General features: G+C 41.6%; 1 protein-coding gene across 1 annotated transcript; it reads right to left on the bottom strand.

Annotated features, from left to right (window-relative positions):
- Window positions 1–1,132: 1,132 nt before the first annotated feature.
- On the bottom strand, window positions 1,133–14,491 carry LSM11 (LSM11, U7 small nuclear RNA associated). The gene is made up of 4 exons (XM_063087785.1): window positions 14,047–14,491; window positions 8,829–8,968; window positions 6,838–6,921; window positions 1,133–6,366 (listed from the first exon to the last, which is right to left on the bottom strand). The coding sequence occupies exons 1-4, from the start codon at window positions 14,489–14,491 to the stop codon at window positions 5,956–5,958; spliced, it is 1,080 nt and encodes a 359-aa protein (XP_062943855.1). The 3' UTR covers window positions 1,133–5,955.
- Window positions 14,492–16,013: the final 1,522 nt, after the last annotated feature.

Genomic DNA, 16,013 nt, shown 5'->3' with positions numbered 1-16,013 from the left:
GCCACTTGGGTTGATTACGGCTTGTTTGTCCTTGATTATCTCAGCCCAGACTGGTGAGCAATTATTGATAAATTGTAGCAGTGACTGGAGACCTGGAGACACAGGTCCTTCTGGGACCCTCAGTTAAGCAGTTTTCTTTATCTCACTGCCACCTAGTGGTAACTGAGCAGACTGAAAATGCTTCATTTATATCCAAGGAGAGAAGGTGGCTGGCAAGGAATTTTTCTTCCCTTTCCACTCCTTTCCGAGAAGCACAAGACAAGAGTGATAAATGTGTCTCATTCCACTGGCTTCCACTCCTCTGACAACATTTATCTGACACTGTACATTTGAAGCTAGGTGACTCTTCTGCCTTTACTGTGATTAATGAGAACATTCTCATTTAATCAGAAATCTTTGAGATACAAAACAAACAAGGAACAGACCTAGAGCATGTGGGTCTTGCTTCCTTCTCTTCCACTACAGTGGTTAGAAATTTCACGTGTGGCAGCTGAGCCCAAGTTAACATATCCTTTCAAGTGGGGAACTGGGTCTTGACATTTAACTTGAGGTTTCCCTCCTTAAGAATCAATGTGATTTTACCTGTCCACCTTACCCAGGTGACTCAGTTCCAGAAGCACACAGAAGAGATCAAGTAATTAATGTGGCAAATCCTTGGGCAACTCAACTTCCTGTGCATGCACAGAGGAAAACTGGTGGCAAATTCACATATTTCTGGAATCACGTTAGGATCAATTACCCAAATGTGGTAAAACACTCAGAAGAGAGCAGAATCAATAGTGATTACAGTAGACCATGAAGAGAATGGATTAGTGCCAGTGAGCTGTTTAGGCAGAATAAATTTGCAGGGGCAGTTACCATTGCTTGGGGCTTAAAAAAGAGAATCTATAATGTGGACCAAGTTCCTTTTCTAAGCATGAACTTCAAATAAACTTGGAAGAAAAATCCCTCAAGAATGGCATGTATTTTGGTTAAAAAAAAAAAAAAAGGCACAAGGTTACAATAATGAGATTGCAGAAGGCTTGAGATGTTTTAACTTTCTAGATAGGTGTCTTCACTTGGAAATGGACTCTCCTGCTACCTCCCTGTCTCCCCCACCTCCACGCTCCCCAAAATCAGCAGAGACAAAGCAGCCAGGCCAATAATACAATCATATTTATTAGTTTCCACACTCCCATGTGACACACATCTAAAGCAGAACATTGCAAACTGATGTTACTAGCAGCAATCCTCCCTAAATAGGAAGGGTTTCGGTTAACAACAATTAGGAGTAATTTAAAGACAAGATTACAAGTCATGGTTTTTCTTTTAGCAGCTGGTATATGAATAGTAAAACTATAGATACATAGAGTCTTCCAGGTACAACCTTGTCTAAAAAAACATTAATAAGTCATGGTGCAGAGGGTATCCCCAGGGTTGCCAAATAGAAGTCTGATGTCTTTAGATGTCAGTATGGAATAAGCAAGTCACTTTTCAAGACATAGCTTACTGCTTTACTGTCAGGACAACAGAAAAAGAAGTGGACAGCTGCTCTAGAACCTAACTCACACATAATTCAGCCAGATAATCATTTTTTAAATAATATCCCTTAAAATTTTCTAACTTTGTTTTTTCACCGCTCTAAAAATATAACATCAGACATTTGCTCCAAAGGACTAAAAATCGAAAGCAATTGCCATGTGTTGGGAATAGCTTTTATAGCTTTCCTAAGGGACAGTTCCCATCTTTTCAGAGAGTGTTTTTAAAGAAGCACCAACTCTGGTAGCTTATTAAACTACTTTTTATTCTAAATAAATAAAAGGCCAACTGAAGGTCTCAGGTGTACTTATTTTTCTTCTCTAGATCTTCGAACCATCCAAAGCCATTTCTTGACAGAGAGCTTTCATTTTTATTAGAGAAGTGCAAGAGAACTTACAAACATTTGAAAAATACTCACACTGAGAGTAAAGGAAGCCCAAACCTTCCTCAGAGCCCAGAAAACTGACAGGAACCCCAAAGGCTTATCTTAAATCCATCAACTCAATTTGCCAGAAAATAACAACAGACCACCCACCTTCGCAACACAGGCCCAAATAAGATTTTCTTGCTTTACAACCACTAAGTAAAGCCTTCTGGGAGAAGAAAAACACAGAATGGTGAACACAAGTTACTGAAAAGGGGCCAACTGCATTCTATATCTGGCACAGAGAAAGAAAAATTGAAACAGCTGCGAAACCATCATATTTATACCACGATACTTTTCTCTTACATGAACTTTGACCTTCTCACAGTAACAATTTCATTCATAAAAAATACATATAAGACTGGAAAGCTTTGAGGAAGCATCAATGACAGCTAGCTGTCTCTGAATAATTTTAATTTTTTCCTACAAACAAAATTTAGAGAAAATTTAAAAAAGCAATTTATAGAGCTGATTCTATTTCATGATTTTGCCCATGTCAGCTGCTACAGAAATAATGCAAAGAGAAATATAAATATCCATTTTCCATCAAGTTAGATTTCTATTTCTTTCTTCTCAAGGGTTAGAAGTGGTACACCTAGATTTCTATAAGGCTTCTGAGAATTAAGGGCAGCTCATAGCTCCTGATCTAACAATCTCTAAAGGTGCTCCTGGACTCTTTCACCATGAGGATAGAGCTTCTCCTTATCCATAACAATTCATGACGATGTCTATATACACAGATCTCAATGCTAATGGTTTCCAAGCTTTCTAACTTGACATGCACCATGCACAGACAGCAAGGTACCAATTGGTCTAAAGTCACCTGCTTCAGCCACTACTAACTCTGGCTAACATTCTCACAAACAGCCTACCTCTGGTCATAAGATGATACCTGAAAGGAAGCATAAATGCTTCCCAAATACTAGATCAAATAAGTTCTACCATTAGTAGAACTTTCACTGGTAGAGCAGAAGAATCATCTCTATGTATAAAGAATGGCACATGAAATTGTTCTGGGCACAAAACCGTATCTTCCATTTTTTTAATCACTTGCTACTATCTAACAAAGCTGGCTACTCCTGAGAAGAACTCACCATGTGCATATATACGTCCTGTGAATTATCTTGAAAACATATTCCCGTATCTAGAGATTACGCAGAAGAACCAAAGTTGAATGTTCAAAAATAAGTACTATTCTTACCAAGTTTCCCACGCCCATCCTTGGAGAATACTAGAAACCAGTTTTGTTGCACTTCAGCTGTGTAGGGCCCTTCTCAGGTGGGTTGGTGGGGGGCTTCCCGAACTCCACCATTACGTTCCCCTTCTCTTTCCTTCTTCTGAAGACTTCAGTTATTTCCATAGCAATTTATTATAATGTCCTAGATGATTAGTTTTTGAGCAGCACATATATTATTAGGATCTATTTTTTCTTCCTTTTGAAAAATTTCTCCAATAATAAAGGCAATGATTTTTAAAAATTGACTTCTCCAAAAAGTAATTATCATGCTTTGTACAAAACAGCATATTCACTAGATATGATTCATTCCAGAATCCCTGTCCTAACCAAACAAGTCAATGGGAACATATAGCACATACGATAGATCACACAGTTTAAAAATAATGTTCATAGCCAGAATTTTCATGTTGGGCAGAAAACAGAAAATCAACCCTTGTATAGATATATGAATATTATATCTAAACATGAAGAAGAATGTGTTTAAAATAAATCAGGTTAGATTTAATCAGCCACTGAAATGAAAAGAAATCAATTATATTCCTTTGATTCCAAATTTCTACATTACTGGGAAAATACAGTATCCACTACAGCTTCTAGCTGAGGGACAAGAGGGTAGACGGATGAGGATAGCCACACCAGGAAAACTGATAAAGAGCATCACCTGATGATTAAACAAGACAACTATTAATTTGGTAACTGAGATTTTGGACACACTACTTAGAAGAGAATTTAGACTGGCAGATTCCAAAGATAATTGTTCACCTGAGTTTGTAACCTAGAACCACTATAAACTTAAATGCATCTGATCTGGCTCTAGAGTATACCTTAAAATGCATTTAAAAATAAAAACAAATAAAAACAAAAAACTTGCACAAATTCCCCTTTGGGGATGTGTCATTTTTAGATGCTCATTCTCCCTTTGGTACTATCATATAAACCCCTTGAAAAGTTCAAGGGAATCTTTTCTGATAATGATCAGAAAGGGGGGGCTGGGATGTGGGGGGAGCAGCAAAAAAATGTTACTCTTCAGAGAACTTCCATTTTCCCTTGGGAAGAAGAAATGGAATACGGAAAATAATTTCTGAAGATATCACTGCCTTCTGATGCGAGTTACGACAAGATCATAATTATTACACCTATGAAGATTACTTTCTTATGTAGCACCTGCCTTGCTCATAAGACATAGAGTTCTTACAAAGCAATGAAATAGAGTTAGGAAAAATTACTCATGGCACTTAAACATGTTTAGAGACTGTAAAATGCCTTTCTAAAATTCTTTGTCTCAATGCCCCTATGAGGTAGGTGTCTAATGGGAAAAAACTGAGGCACAGAGGGGAAGTCCTCTCACTTTTCACTGTATGATAAACCAGTAGTCCAGCTAGCAGAAGGACTAGGTGTCCCGGCTCCCCAAACTTTAGTCACCCTGCTTCACAGAAAGCTTATCTAAGTTACACAACAAATAGAGCAGGAAAAATTTTTCTTTTCATACATTTTAACTAGCTAGTTATTTCTTATTTTCACTTTGAATACAAGTTATCCAAGATAAAACCAAACATAAACTAACAAAACAAAAGAGGCAATATTGCCTAACAGTCTGTGTCAAGATGCAGCCTATTCTGCACTGATGATAGAGAAAAGCATATAATATGATTCAAGTAGAAGCATTTGTGGGTGCTATGGTGTGCCTGTTACTCAAGTCAGGCTGTGAGTAAAGTGTCCCTTGAGACACTACCCACTGTACTTTTTAAGAACATTTTTGGCCTGACACAAGGGAACAAAACTAACACCTGTGTTTCATGACAAAACCATTCTGAAAGATACTCTCCACAAGGCCAGCCCTGTCTGGAAAGGGGACTCTCAGCTGTGTGATGTGTGTGTATTACTGAGTTTCCCCAGAACTCTTTGAAGCCAGACATGAAGGTCACAGTCTCCTGCCATAAAGCTCACAGGACAATTCACACTACATACAGAGGAGCAATACCACAGGTACATGCACTAGCACCATGCCACAGAAGTCAGAGAGAAGGACAAGAAGCCACCACACAAGCATCTTATAGTCCCATCTGGTATGCCATTTGCAGAGGCTACCGCTGGTAAGGGAAGACTGATGAGGTCCTGTACTCCTTTCCATAATAAGGAGAGGATCAAAATAGAGCATTCATTGCTAGCTGCTTTGAGCATACCACCTATCCAAAGTTTGCCCATACGTAAGTTGGTAATGTTCCTTAATCGTATAGATATTCAAAGATAATAATTTCATTTCTTGATCAAGAAAGAATAGTGCAGAGCAAAATACAAAGGTCAGTAACAGCATGGAGGTGCAGGGCTCCAGGGCAATTCACACTGCTATTCTTAGAATCAAATTCATGAGTACTCAGGGCACTAGCTTTTAGAAATGAGATAATTCTTTCTGAGACAATTTCTTTCTATATTCTCTAAGTAGCGAATTCCATTCATACTGTGTGACCCTTAAGTCAAATGGAAGATCTTATACTCATATTTGGTTTGAGAGTCTGAAGTAGACCATAATACCACATCAGATGCAGGTACCTATGTATGGCTTTTGCCTTAACATTAATGCAAACAACTACCCTCCCAAGACCTGTCCTCCCCTTGAGCTCAACTTCCAGAGGACCGAGCCTGCTCTGTCCTCTGCATATGCAGGACCAGAGGGAATCATTCCAACTCAGAGTTTCACTGAGATACTAAGATACAGCAGAGCAGCAATTCATGCACTTTACTTCTAAAAACCAAAGCTTAATTGAGGCTGAGCTGGTCACTGTGCAAGATGAACCAGCAGGACATTCTCACCTCGAATGAAAATCTGATTTATGTGTCTAGTGAATACCTGCTGGTAATCAACTTTCGGCTTTCGCTTTTTCTTACGGGACTGGCCCCTAGAAAGGGTGGTAGCCCTGGAAAAGGTACCTCCTGCACTGGACCCTTCTGTCCGTGTAGTCCTCCCTGACATCTCTGACCTGGATTCCTCCCTTGCGGATGCCTGCAGGGAAGAAGGGACGGAACGGGAACGCCTGCGTGAACCCCTGTCAGTGTCTCCTCTTCCCCACACTGAAGCCACCTTCCAAGTAGATGTCTGGGAGTATCTGGACAGAGTGGAGTCTTCAACTGCAGACTTAGAATCTGCTTCCTTCTTGGCGGAATCTTGAAGTTTCAGCCGATCAAATAGCTTTTAAGGAAAGCAATGACAAATATTAGCCTTCTCTTTACCCTTCAACATCTCCCTTTCAACATTCAGAAAAAGACCAGATTCCTTAATTATGATCTGTGGACACCTTGCTTTTCATCTTTTAAAAAGTTAATAATGAGTTTTCTATTTCTAGCCATAAGTCAGATAAACCGATACGTATGTCAAGAGAAAAGGCACCTACTTATTTCCATGGTACAAAGCTGAAAGACTTTTAAGCCTTATAAGAGTTAACTTGTTGCTCAAATAATATGCAGGTTAGAAGCACAGACTCATCTGAGATTAGCTGGAAGCACAAGAAGAGAGACTAAGGAAGAACTCTCAGTACAGGCATACCTGGTTTGCAGCAATAAAGATTTCCCTCTAGGAAATCCTGGTAATGGAGCTCAGTGATCTTAATTTCTAAGCAGGAAAACATGATGGGTATTTAGGAGGTCAGGGGAAACTGCCTACCCTAGTGAGAGTCAATGAAGAATCCCGTTCATACGCCTTGCCTAGAACAGGTTTTCGGTAGGTCTCATCAACATCAGTAAGTGCCTAGAGGAACAGCCCAAAGGGGAAAAAAGAAAATGAGGCAGCATTAAAAATATTACCCTTACAGCTTGCAAGGGAAAAAAAGACAGAATAATATCTAATTGTAGCAGAACTAAACTTAACAGGCGACTCAGCTCTTGGGCAGAAGAAAATGGTAATACCTGGTACTTTCTGCAGAGAATTTCCAAGGTGCTACCACCACATATGATAGATTTCTTCTATAAATGGTGAGGGCCTTTACAACTATGTTGTAGAGGCTCTTAAATTTCAGTGTGCATAAATATCTAGGAAGCTTATTAAAATACAAATCCAAGGCTACTCTCCTAGAGATTCTGATTCAGTAGGTCTGGGATAAAACCCAGGAACCTTCTGTTTTAACCAGAAACCCCAGTGATTCTGATGCAGAATGGCTTTAGACCACCCTTTGAGAAACATTACTACTTCTTTACCCTCCTCAGTTTCTACGTCTTATGATAGCAAATAGCAGAGATTAACTAGGGTTACACAGGATTATTGGTGAATTTTATCACTGAGATCAACCTCACAGGACAGCTGTTCAGATCAAATGAGACTGTGTAAAAGAAATTACTCTGGAAAGTATAAATCATCCTACAAATATAAACTGATAGTATCATTACTACCATTGTCATCAATATATTCTCTTAAATCCTTTCCTTTCAAAGGTAGTACTAAAATAATACTCAAATTATTTTTTCCTACATTTTGGAAATAAGAAAACCGAGGCTCAGAGAAATTACCTTGCTACAGTCACACAGCTACCAAGTGGTAAAGCTAGGAATAAAATCCAGGTCTAGTATTTGAAGTTAGGATTCAAATTCCATAATGGTTGAAAACATGGTCTTAGAAGAGTCAGAAAAACCCAGGATAAGGACTAGTACTTTCCCTTGCTAACAGTATGATCTGGGACTTCCAGTCTCTCTAGACTCAATTTCTTCATTTGTGAAATGGAACAGTAATAGTACCTACAATTCATTCAGTGAGGTAGTATATAAAGCCCTTAGTACAGTATCTGGCACATAGCAAGTACTCAATATATGCTAAAAACTATCGTTATTATCTAGGAGAATGCTTGGATGGGGATAAAGCACAGGGAAAAGGAAAGTTGGAGATGGAAGACCATATGGAAAAGAGACATTAGAAAGCCCTACCTCATATTATAGTTGTGCTAAAACATATCCCTTCTCTCCAACAAACGTCTAGTAAAGAGATAGTAAGCCTCAAGAAGGCTGGGATGTGTGATACACTCCTTCGTAAGGAGACACTATGCAAAGCACTTTGTTTATTAATGCCTGCTTTACCTCCATCCTTACCTATCTTCCCACACACTGTAGAATGAAAGTTCCTTTCAGAAACCTAGAACCAGGCCCAGCCAAGTGGGAAGTCAATAAACATTTTTAAATAAATCAAAGAATGGGTGGTAGGAAATCAACTTAAAATTGCTAAATAGATGAAATAAGTAATTATTCCTTAAGTCTGGGTTTCTCAAACTTGGCACTAATGACATTTTGGATGGGATAACTCTTTCTTGTTGGGAGCTGTCTTGTGTATTATAAGATGTTTAGTAGCATTCCTGGCCTCTGCCTATTAGCTGCCAGTAGCACCTCCTCTTACAGTTGTGATAATCAAAAAATGTCCCCAGACATCGCCAAATGTCCCAGGGAGGGAAGAGCAAAATCACCCCAGTTGAGAGCCACTTCCTTAAGGAAAAGGAAGCAATAAAAAGAACTTTTTGTTGTTGTTGTTGTTGTTGCCCAAAAGTGTGCAAACATTCTAGTCCTCTGGGAAGTTATTCTGTAAGTCTTGCCTGCTAAGTTTACTCAGGTCCATTAGACATATAACAGATTTAATGTCTAGGAGGTTCTCCGGGCCCTGGAGAAAGGCTTAATTACCATATTCCAGAACTTGTCAAATGCAACGAGGAAGCCTGTACAGACGCCCCGAAGTCCCTTGAAAGTGCGGATGTGAACATTCACCTTTACCCCCTCTCGGATACAACGATGGAGTTCACCCAGAGGGCTGCCTTCGTGCACTGAAACAAGAGAAAAACAGTACAGCATAAACATCTGCCCTCCTTCCCAGAATTAACAGCCAAGACCACCCAACCATGTCTGGAAATACAAGGCAACACAGTGCAGTGACAACCTCCCCAATGGACATCATGGCTAGTACAGCCAACACACACTGAGATGAGACTAGATTCCAACAGAATATGGATAAACCATAGGTATGGATATCATCCAAATGTGCCACTACCTCTATAGCCTTTATTCTATGATGTTACTGATTCTAAGAGCACCATCATTTAAAACTTTTAGTGGCAAAAAAAGAAATACCATATTAAATGTACACACCAGCAGCTAGATTCTCAATTCTGTGCCTTAAGACAACTTTTTTCAGCATAATTCTCATGAATCACATATCTAGCCTGTGCCTTCCAAAGAACCAAAAACCTTGTTCATATGTTTGAAGGACAGGAACTGTGTACACATTTTCCCTTAAACATGTGCAAGCCTCTCAGAGAGAATGGCCTTTTGGCCCCATGAATCTGAGCTACTGCATGCATAAGCTCTATGGAGTCACTAGTGTTTTAATGTATATCATCTTTACAGTAGGAGGAAATACTGTTATATCCTAAGCCTTGATAGCATAAAAGGCCTGCTGAACATCTGGTTCCTATGAGATTGCTAATAAGCATGATCTGAAAAGAGCAGTATGACAATTCATGGGAAAAATATTGGGACTACAAATTTCAGCTTTTATTATAAGGGATACTTTACTCACCTTGGGAGCAGGGATGAATTTATTACCTCATGTTAACTTAGTTCTCACAATATGCTTGCTATAGTATATAAAAAGTCCCAAAACACACACACGCACACACAAACACACATACACACATACACACATACACACATACACACATACACACACAGTCTCAGTCTTTCTCTCCCAAGTTTGCAAGGCAAAATTCTTAGATTATTTGCCATTGATAGTAAACAAAAGAATCTGTTTTGTTTCTAGTGGCATAAAAGAGAACAATAGTCCTCCATTTCAGTTTGGATAACTAAGTTGGTTTCTCTTCACTACCTTCTCTCATCCATAGGTTGGCTGATAAATGATGGCCATGACAAATTAATAAAAGACAATCCTCTATGGAAGAAAATGACTTAGGAGATGAGAAGTAGAGTTTCTATCTCCCTAAGTCTGTTCCCAGGAGCAGGCTGAACAAGCTAAACTGGGGTGGAACATTGTAACTGCTTCCCCGGGCCAGACCAAGGTTTCTGTCTCTCCATGTCTCTGTTCCCATAAACAGACTGTATCCGGAGTGGAACATTGTGACTGTCTTCCTAGGCTAGGCCAGATGCCAGTCTTAACCTTATAAAAGAAGACACCCAACTGCCTCTAGGCGCTGATGCCATTTTTCCCCTCAGCCTGGCAGGTCTGCTTGCTGCTTGCTAATAAAATCTTTTCTTCCTTTACCTGGCTAGCATCTCCTTCCTCAGTGCAAAGTGGTAGAAACAGTAGCCTTGGGTAGAACATGAGAACCCTGGTCTGACCTTCATCATCTACCTCTCTTGTAGCAATATTTTAAAGTCCTCTGAACCTTTGATATATAAGAGTGTGTGTGTGCGCGTGCACATATATCTCTGCATATATGTTTTAGGCCATGTTTTTTTTTTTTTTTTTTTGTCTTTTTCGTGACCGGCACTCAGCCAGTGAGTGCACCGGCCATTCCTATATGGGATCCGAACCTGCGGCGGGAGCGTCGCCGCGCTCCCAGCGCCGCACTCTCCCGAGTGCGCCACGGGCTCAGCCCCTTAGGCCATGTTAAATCAAGCATTGTAAACAATTTTTAGGCCACTATAACTAGTTGTGTGACCTTGGTGAGTAATTTTTTCTTTGCAAGTCCAAGTTTCCTCATTCATAAAATGAGGTTAGACTAGTTAACTTCTAGATTAATTCCAGGAATAAGTCTCTATAAATCAATTTCTTAGAAACTGGTCACAATGTCGGGATTAACCCTTGCCGATACATATGCACTGCCTCCTGCCCCCAGACATATGTGTTTCCACAAAGAATGAAAAGACCACCCTTTCTCTAGCTTGGAAAACAATAGGGACCTTACTTCCTCCCCCACACCCACAAAACAGAGAGAAAGGGCAAGCATATATCTTAATAACAGTCCCTTGTTCTAATTAAATAAACAGCAAACTCAGGCCTCTCAACTCTCATATCTTTGTACCTTTCTCTTATTTTTTTCTTCTACAGATTTAATAAGGTGTAATTCCAGGAAGCATTTCTCTCCTTGTATGAACAAAAATACAACACTAGCACCACCTATCAGAGCAAACTGCCAAGGCAAAAATGAGCTCCTCATTCTGAATCAGAATCCACATTCTCTTTCCAGCTGTCCCTGAGACAAACTCGAAATAGATATGAGCCAGGCTTCTAAAACTTTTAAGACAAAAAAAGCATATGCCTTATCTTTGATGAAAGTTATTCTTCCAAATCCTCTTCTCTGCTGCCACTACTCTTGGGCCACACCCTTCCAAATCCTGGTTATTTTTTGCTCCACTCTTCCTTCTCCCTGTTGGGGCCATCACTAAATTTAGACTATAGATTCTCAATAACTAAGACCTGCCTTTGCCTTTCTCTTTCCATAACACAATCCAGTCCAAAACCTTATCAGATGATTATTGGTTTACCACAAGAGTTGCCTAGTTCCCTCACTCACCATCATCATCACTGTCACCACCAATATCACCCATTACTGTGCCTTTGGTATGAGCCAGGCCCTGTGGTAAGTTTAACTTTACATACCTTATTTTATCTAAGCCTCAAAACAACCCAAACACATAGGTACCATTATTTCACCCCATTTATAGATGAGGAAACTGAGGCTCATTAAGGTTTAAGTAATTTGCTCAAGGTCACTTACCTAGTAAACAGCTAAGCCAAGACTCAATACAGGCAGGTTATATGCATTCTGAACTGGGGCTTTTAATTATGACAATTTAAAAATAATAATAACCACAACCATACCTAAAATAAGAATGGCAATTAACATTCACTGAAAACTTCCCTATGTGCTAGGGACCATTACTGTTCTAAATGCTTAAACGTATTAAGGAATTTAATCCTCACAATGACAGGTAGAAACTATTATTGCCTTCATTCCACAGATGAGGAAACTAAGGCACAAAAAAGTTTAAGGGACTTGCCTAAGGTAACATAGCCAGAGAATAGAGGAGCCAGTGTTCAAACTTAGGCAGACTCTACATATTTGTCAAAACTCACTTAAAAACGGTGAATTTTGTTACATGTAAATAACATATTAATAGCCTGATTTTAAAATAATTACTATCCGTCATTATCTCCTTCCTTAACTTCAAGACCTAAAGCTTACAGGAACTCTTTCTTGAATAAGTCTAATCCTCAGCCATGCTTTTGCCATTTTCTTGCTTTCTGAAGGTCATCAATTCTTTGTGATGTCAACTTACTTCTATCACGTACAACTAATTGTTGCCAGTGCCATGATTAAGACTTTCAGAGCCAAGGGTGTATTTCTTCAGATCTTGATTCCAGGCATATATTTAATCATGGGAAATCGACAAAGCTAGTCTTCACACCCTGTCACACCAATACAGTAAAGCTAAAACCACCCACCACATAGAAATATTTCTTTCCCTTGCCAATCTCAGTAACAAAGCAATAACTGGTAAATAGAAATAAATGTTACAATCTGAGACTTGGGAGTGCATTTCTACAACATGCATTTGCAAAACTTATAGGCAAAATAGGTCCCCCATACTGCTCTCATTTTAGAAACATTCATACTCTTTTGTGTTACTGCTGGGCCAGCAAGCTAGGGTAAATCCTAGCTTGGGCAGGGATGTTCTGGCCCCGTAAATAATCCAACAAAGACATCCATATAGCACACAGCTTTTCAGGATGTTTCTTTATTAAATAAATTTCTAGGAATAAAATAAAATAGTCCCTTGCTTAGCATACCCCTGCACTCAGAAGGCAGTGATTTAATAATGTAACAATTTAATTATCAGGCTACAGATGCTTTGAATGGCTAAGTAGGTCATTGTGTTCACAGGGCAGATGTCAGAATTGCTTGCCACATGATAAAAGGTATAACCCTGGACGGTTTTTATTCCATATATACAAGACCTAACTCACACATTAGAACCTCTACTGTTTACAGCTTTACTCTAAGGATCTATTAGGAGGCCTAAGAAATTCTCTTGTGTCATTTACACTTTCAGAAATTAAAATAACCTGCACATATGGTAATACGAGCCTGAGAGACACAGTCCTGCACCCGGCCAGGCAAAGTGGCTGTAAAACAGTGTCTATGTTTTAGTGGTATTTGGTGCCTGCTGCATTCGTACACTTGTGATTTAGCAGCATGAACCTATGTGTATCAAGACCCTGCAACCCTTCTCCTGCTTATAGCACCCGAGAACTAGCTGTCGCTTAACGTGCAGGGGTTTTGAGATTATGTCCCTTGTCCTACCTGAACAGATGTTCCCACTCCATCAGATCATCCCCAAATCCCACTGACCAAACACTCTCCCTCCCCTAATATTGGCTGTGCTCTCCACAACTTCTCCTGTACGCCCCAGCCCCCACCCCCACCCGCCTTCTACCTCTATCTAATCCCCAAGACCTCTCATCACCTCTGCAGACTTCCCTATGATGTCCCTACACACTCCGTAACAGTTTCCAGGTCCCACCACCCCTCCAGATCCCCCATCGCTCCTGCAGATCTCTCTGCAAGCTCATCACCTCTGTAGACACTTTCACTGACCCCGGTTACCTTTGCAGACCTTCCCCCACCGTTCCTTATTACTAATACAGCCTTACCACTCTCCCCTGCTGCTCATGCAGACCCTTCATTATTCGAGGCGACCCTCCCCACGCCCCCATAAAATCCCACATTACTGCAGCAGATACTCCCCACAGTCACAGACTGTCTCTGCAAGCCTTCACGAAGACCCTCCCCCACATACGTGCAGACCCTGCAGACGCCCCCTGGCCGTCGCCTTCCGGACAGCCAGCAGGTCCCTCTTTCCCTCCCCGGCCTGCAGGACTCACAGGGCATTCGCGTGAGCACGTTGCGCGGCGCCTTCCTCCTCCGCCCGGGACCCCGCCAGCGCGCCCCGGCGGCCCCATCCCCTTCCTCCTTGGCCACCATGAGACGGCGGAGGCGTTGGATGCGCTCGAGGTCCGGGGCAGGAGCGTCCGGGCGGCGGCGGGCCCTGCCCGAGGGCCCGGCGGCGGCGGCAGAGCCCCCCGAGCCCGCGACCGCGCCCCGCGCCCGCCCGCGCCCGCCGCTCCGGCAACCGGTCCTCAGGAAGCTCTCGTACTCGGCCACGTTGTTGAAGCAGGGGGCGTTGGGGTAGGGGATGGGAGGCAGGCGGGGCGCGTACAGAGCCAGCAAGGGGTCGAAGCTGTCAGAGCTGACATCCAGCCGCGGGCTGGGAGGGCGCGCGGGGCTCCCGGCGCGAGCCGACCTCGCCCCCCTCTCCCGCTCCTCCATATTTGAAAGGCCCGGAAGCCGAGGCCGAAGGGAAGAAGGAGCGAGGCCGCCAGAGGGCGGCAATGCGCAGCCGCGGCGCGGGTCGCACTGCGCCGACGCGGCCGCCGGGGGGCAGCATCCGTCCACGCTCTGGCCCTGCGGGGGGGGCGTGGCCTGTGGCTCCGACCCGCCCCGGCCTCGCACCGCTTCCGTGCACAAGAGATGGGTTGACGCTGTTGCTGACGCTAATTCGGTGTTTCCCCATCTATATCATTATCACTTAGGGTGTCGTTAATACTCCAGATTCCCCGGGATGGAACCCGGGATCGGCATTTTAGCTTCCCCGGGCGTTTCTCTGCTCCCGGAACTGCAACCTACCACTAGCTTGAGCTGGCGGGAGGTGGGCGGGAAGAGGGCAAGGAATGTCTCAATTTGCTTTCATGCTGAGTACTGCCTAGGGGGTCGGGGGGTTAGCGTACCGAGTTCAAATTATTTATCCTCTCTGGGCCTTTACTATCTCATCTGAAACATTAAATAAATAGTACCTCTTTCATAGAATTGTCCTAAGAATGAAGAGACATTGCATATAGGGCACATAAGAAATGTTAGCCAACACTAGTTAAGCATACAATAGAACTATGAAGGATGGGTGGATCCCAGTCCTACATTTCCTATATCCCATGCATAAAGAAATTTGCACTAAGACTGGAGAGCCCTTACTATAAAAAAAAATTCATTATATCACAGATTTCTCTAAGCATTGCTAAATAGCTGGAGGAGACGAGGATCCAGCTCTTGGGGGACAAGATGGAAGATTCACAAGACCTGATCATACACTTGTACTTTATAGCCTCAATTCAGCAAAACATTTTTGTTTTTGATATTAAAATGACAGTTTACAGTAGACTGAAGGCCCAAATATTACCTCCTCCAGCAGAGCCAAGATGTTTCCAGTCTCCTACAGGCCACACAAATCACTTTCCTAGCTGCCACCACTGTTCCAAACTGCTATCAACTAGTACTGACTCTATATGAGATGCTTTTGTGTATGTTTTAGTTTCGTTAAGGTTTGGGAAGGAAGCCCAAGAGAATACAGTAGAGTACCTTAGAGAGTAAGATGAAAATTAATATATAACGGTGAAATATACATTGTAATGAATATATACTACCACAAAGATAAAAAATAAAAACCATCAAGCAATGGCTTCTAAGTGACAAGCACTACAGGTCTCATTATGGCACAGGTATTAAACCCAGTTCGTTACTTCCTGCCTGAACAAAAATCAGTTGGAGTATGTTCCGCTGGCAATTCAAGTGCTCATCCCTTGCCTTATGACAAAATCGCCTTTATAGTATCACACAAGACCCACAAATTTCTCCAGGTGGTTTTGTCTTGAAAATTTGTGCTTTAATTCCTCTCTGATAAAAAATTCTATCAACTTACCTTTAAACTTGCTGTATTAGTCCATTTGTGTTGCTATAACAGAAATACCTGAGACTGGGTAATTTATAAAGAACAGGTTTATTTGGCTTACGATTCTGG

The sequence above is a fragment of the Cynocephalus volans genome, chromosome 2 (assembly GCF_027409185.1).
Source record: "Cynocephalus volans isolate mCynVol1 chromosome 2, mCynVol1.pri, whole genome shotgun sequence".
NCBI lineage: Eukaryota > Metazoa > Chordata > Mammalia > Dermoptera > Cynocephalidae > Cynocephalus > Cynocephalus volans.
This window is presented reverse-complemented; position numbering and strand designations above follow the sequence as displayed.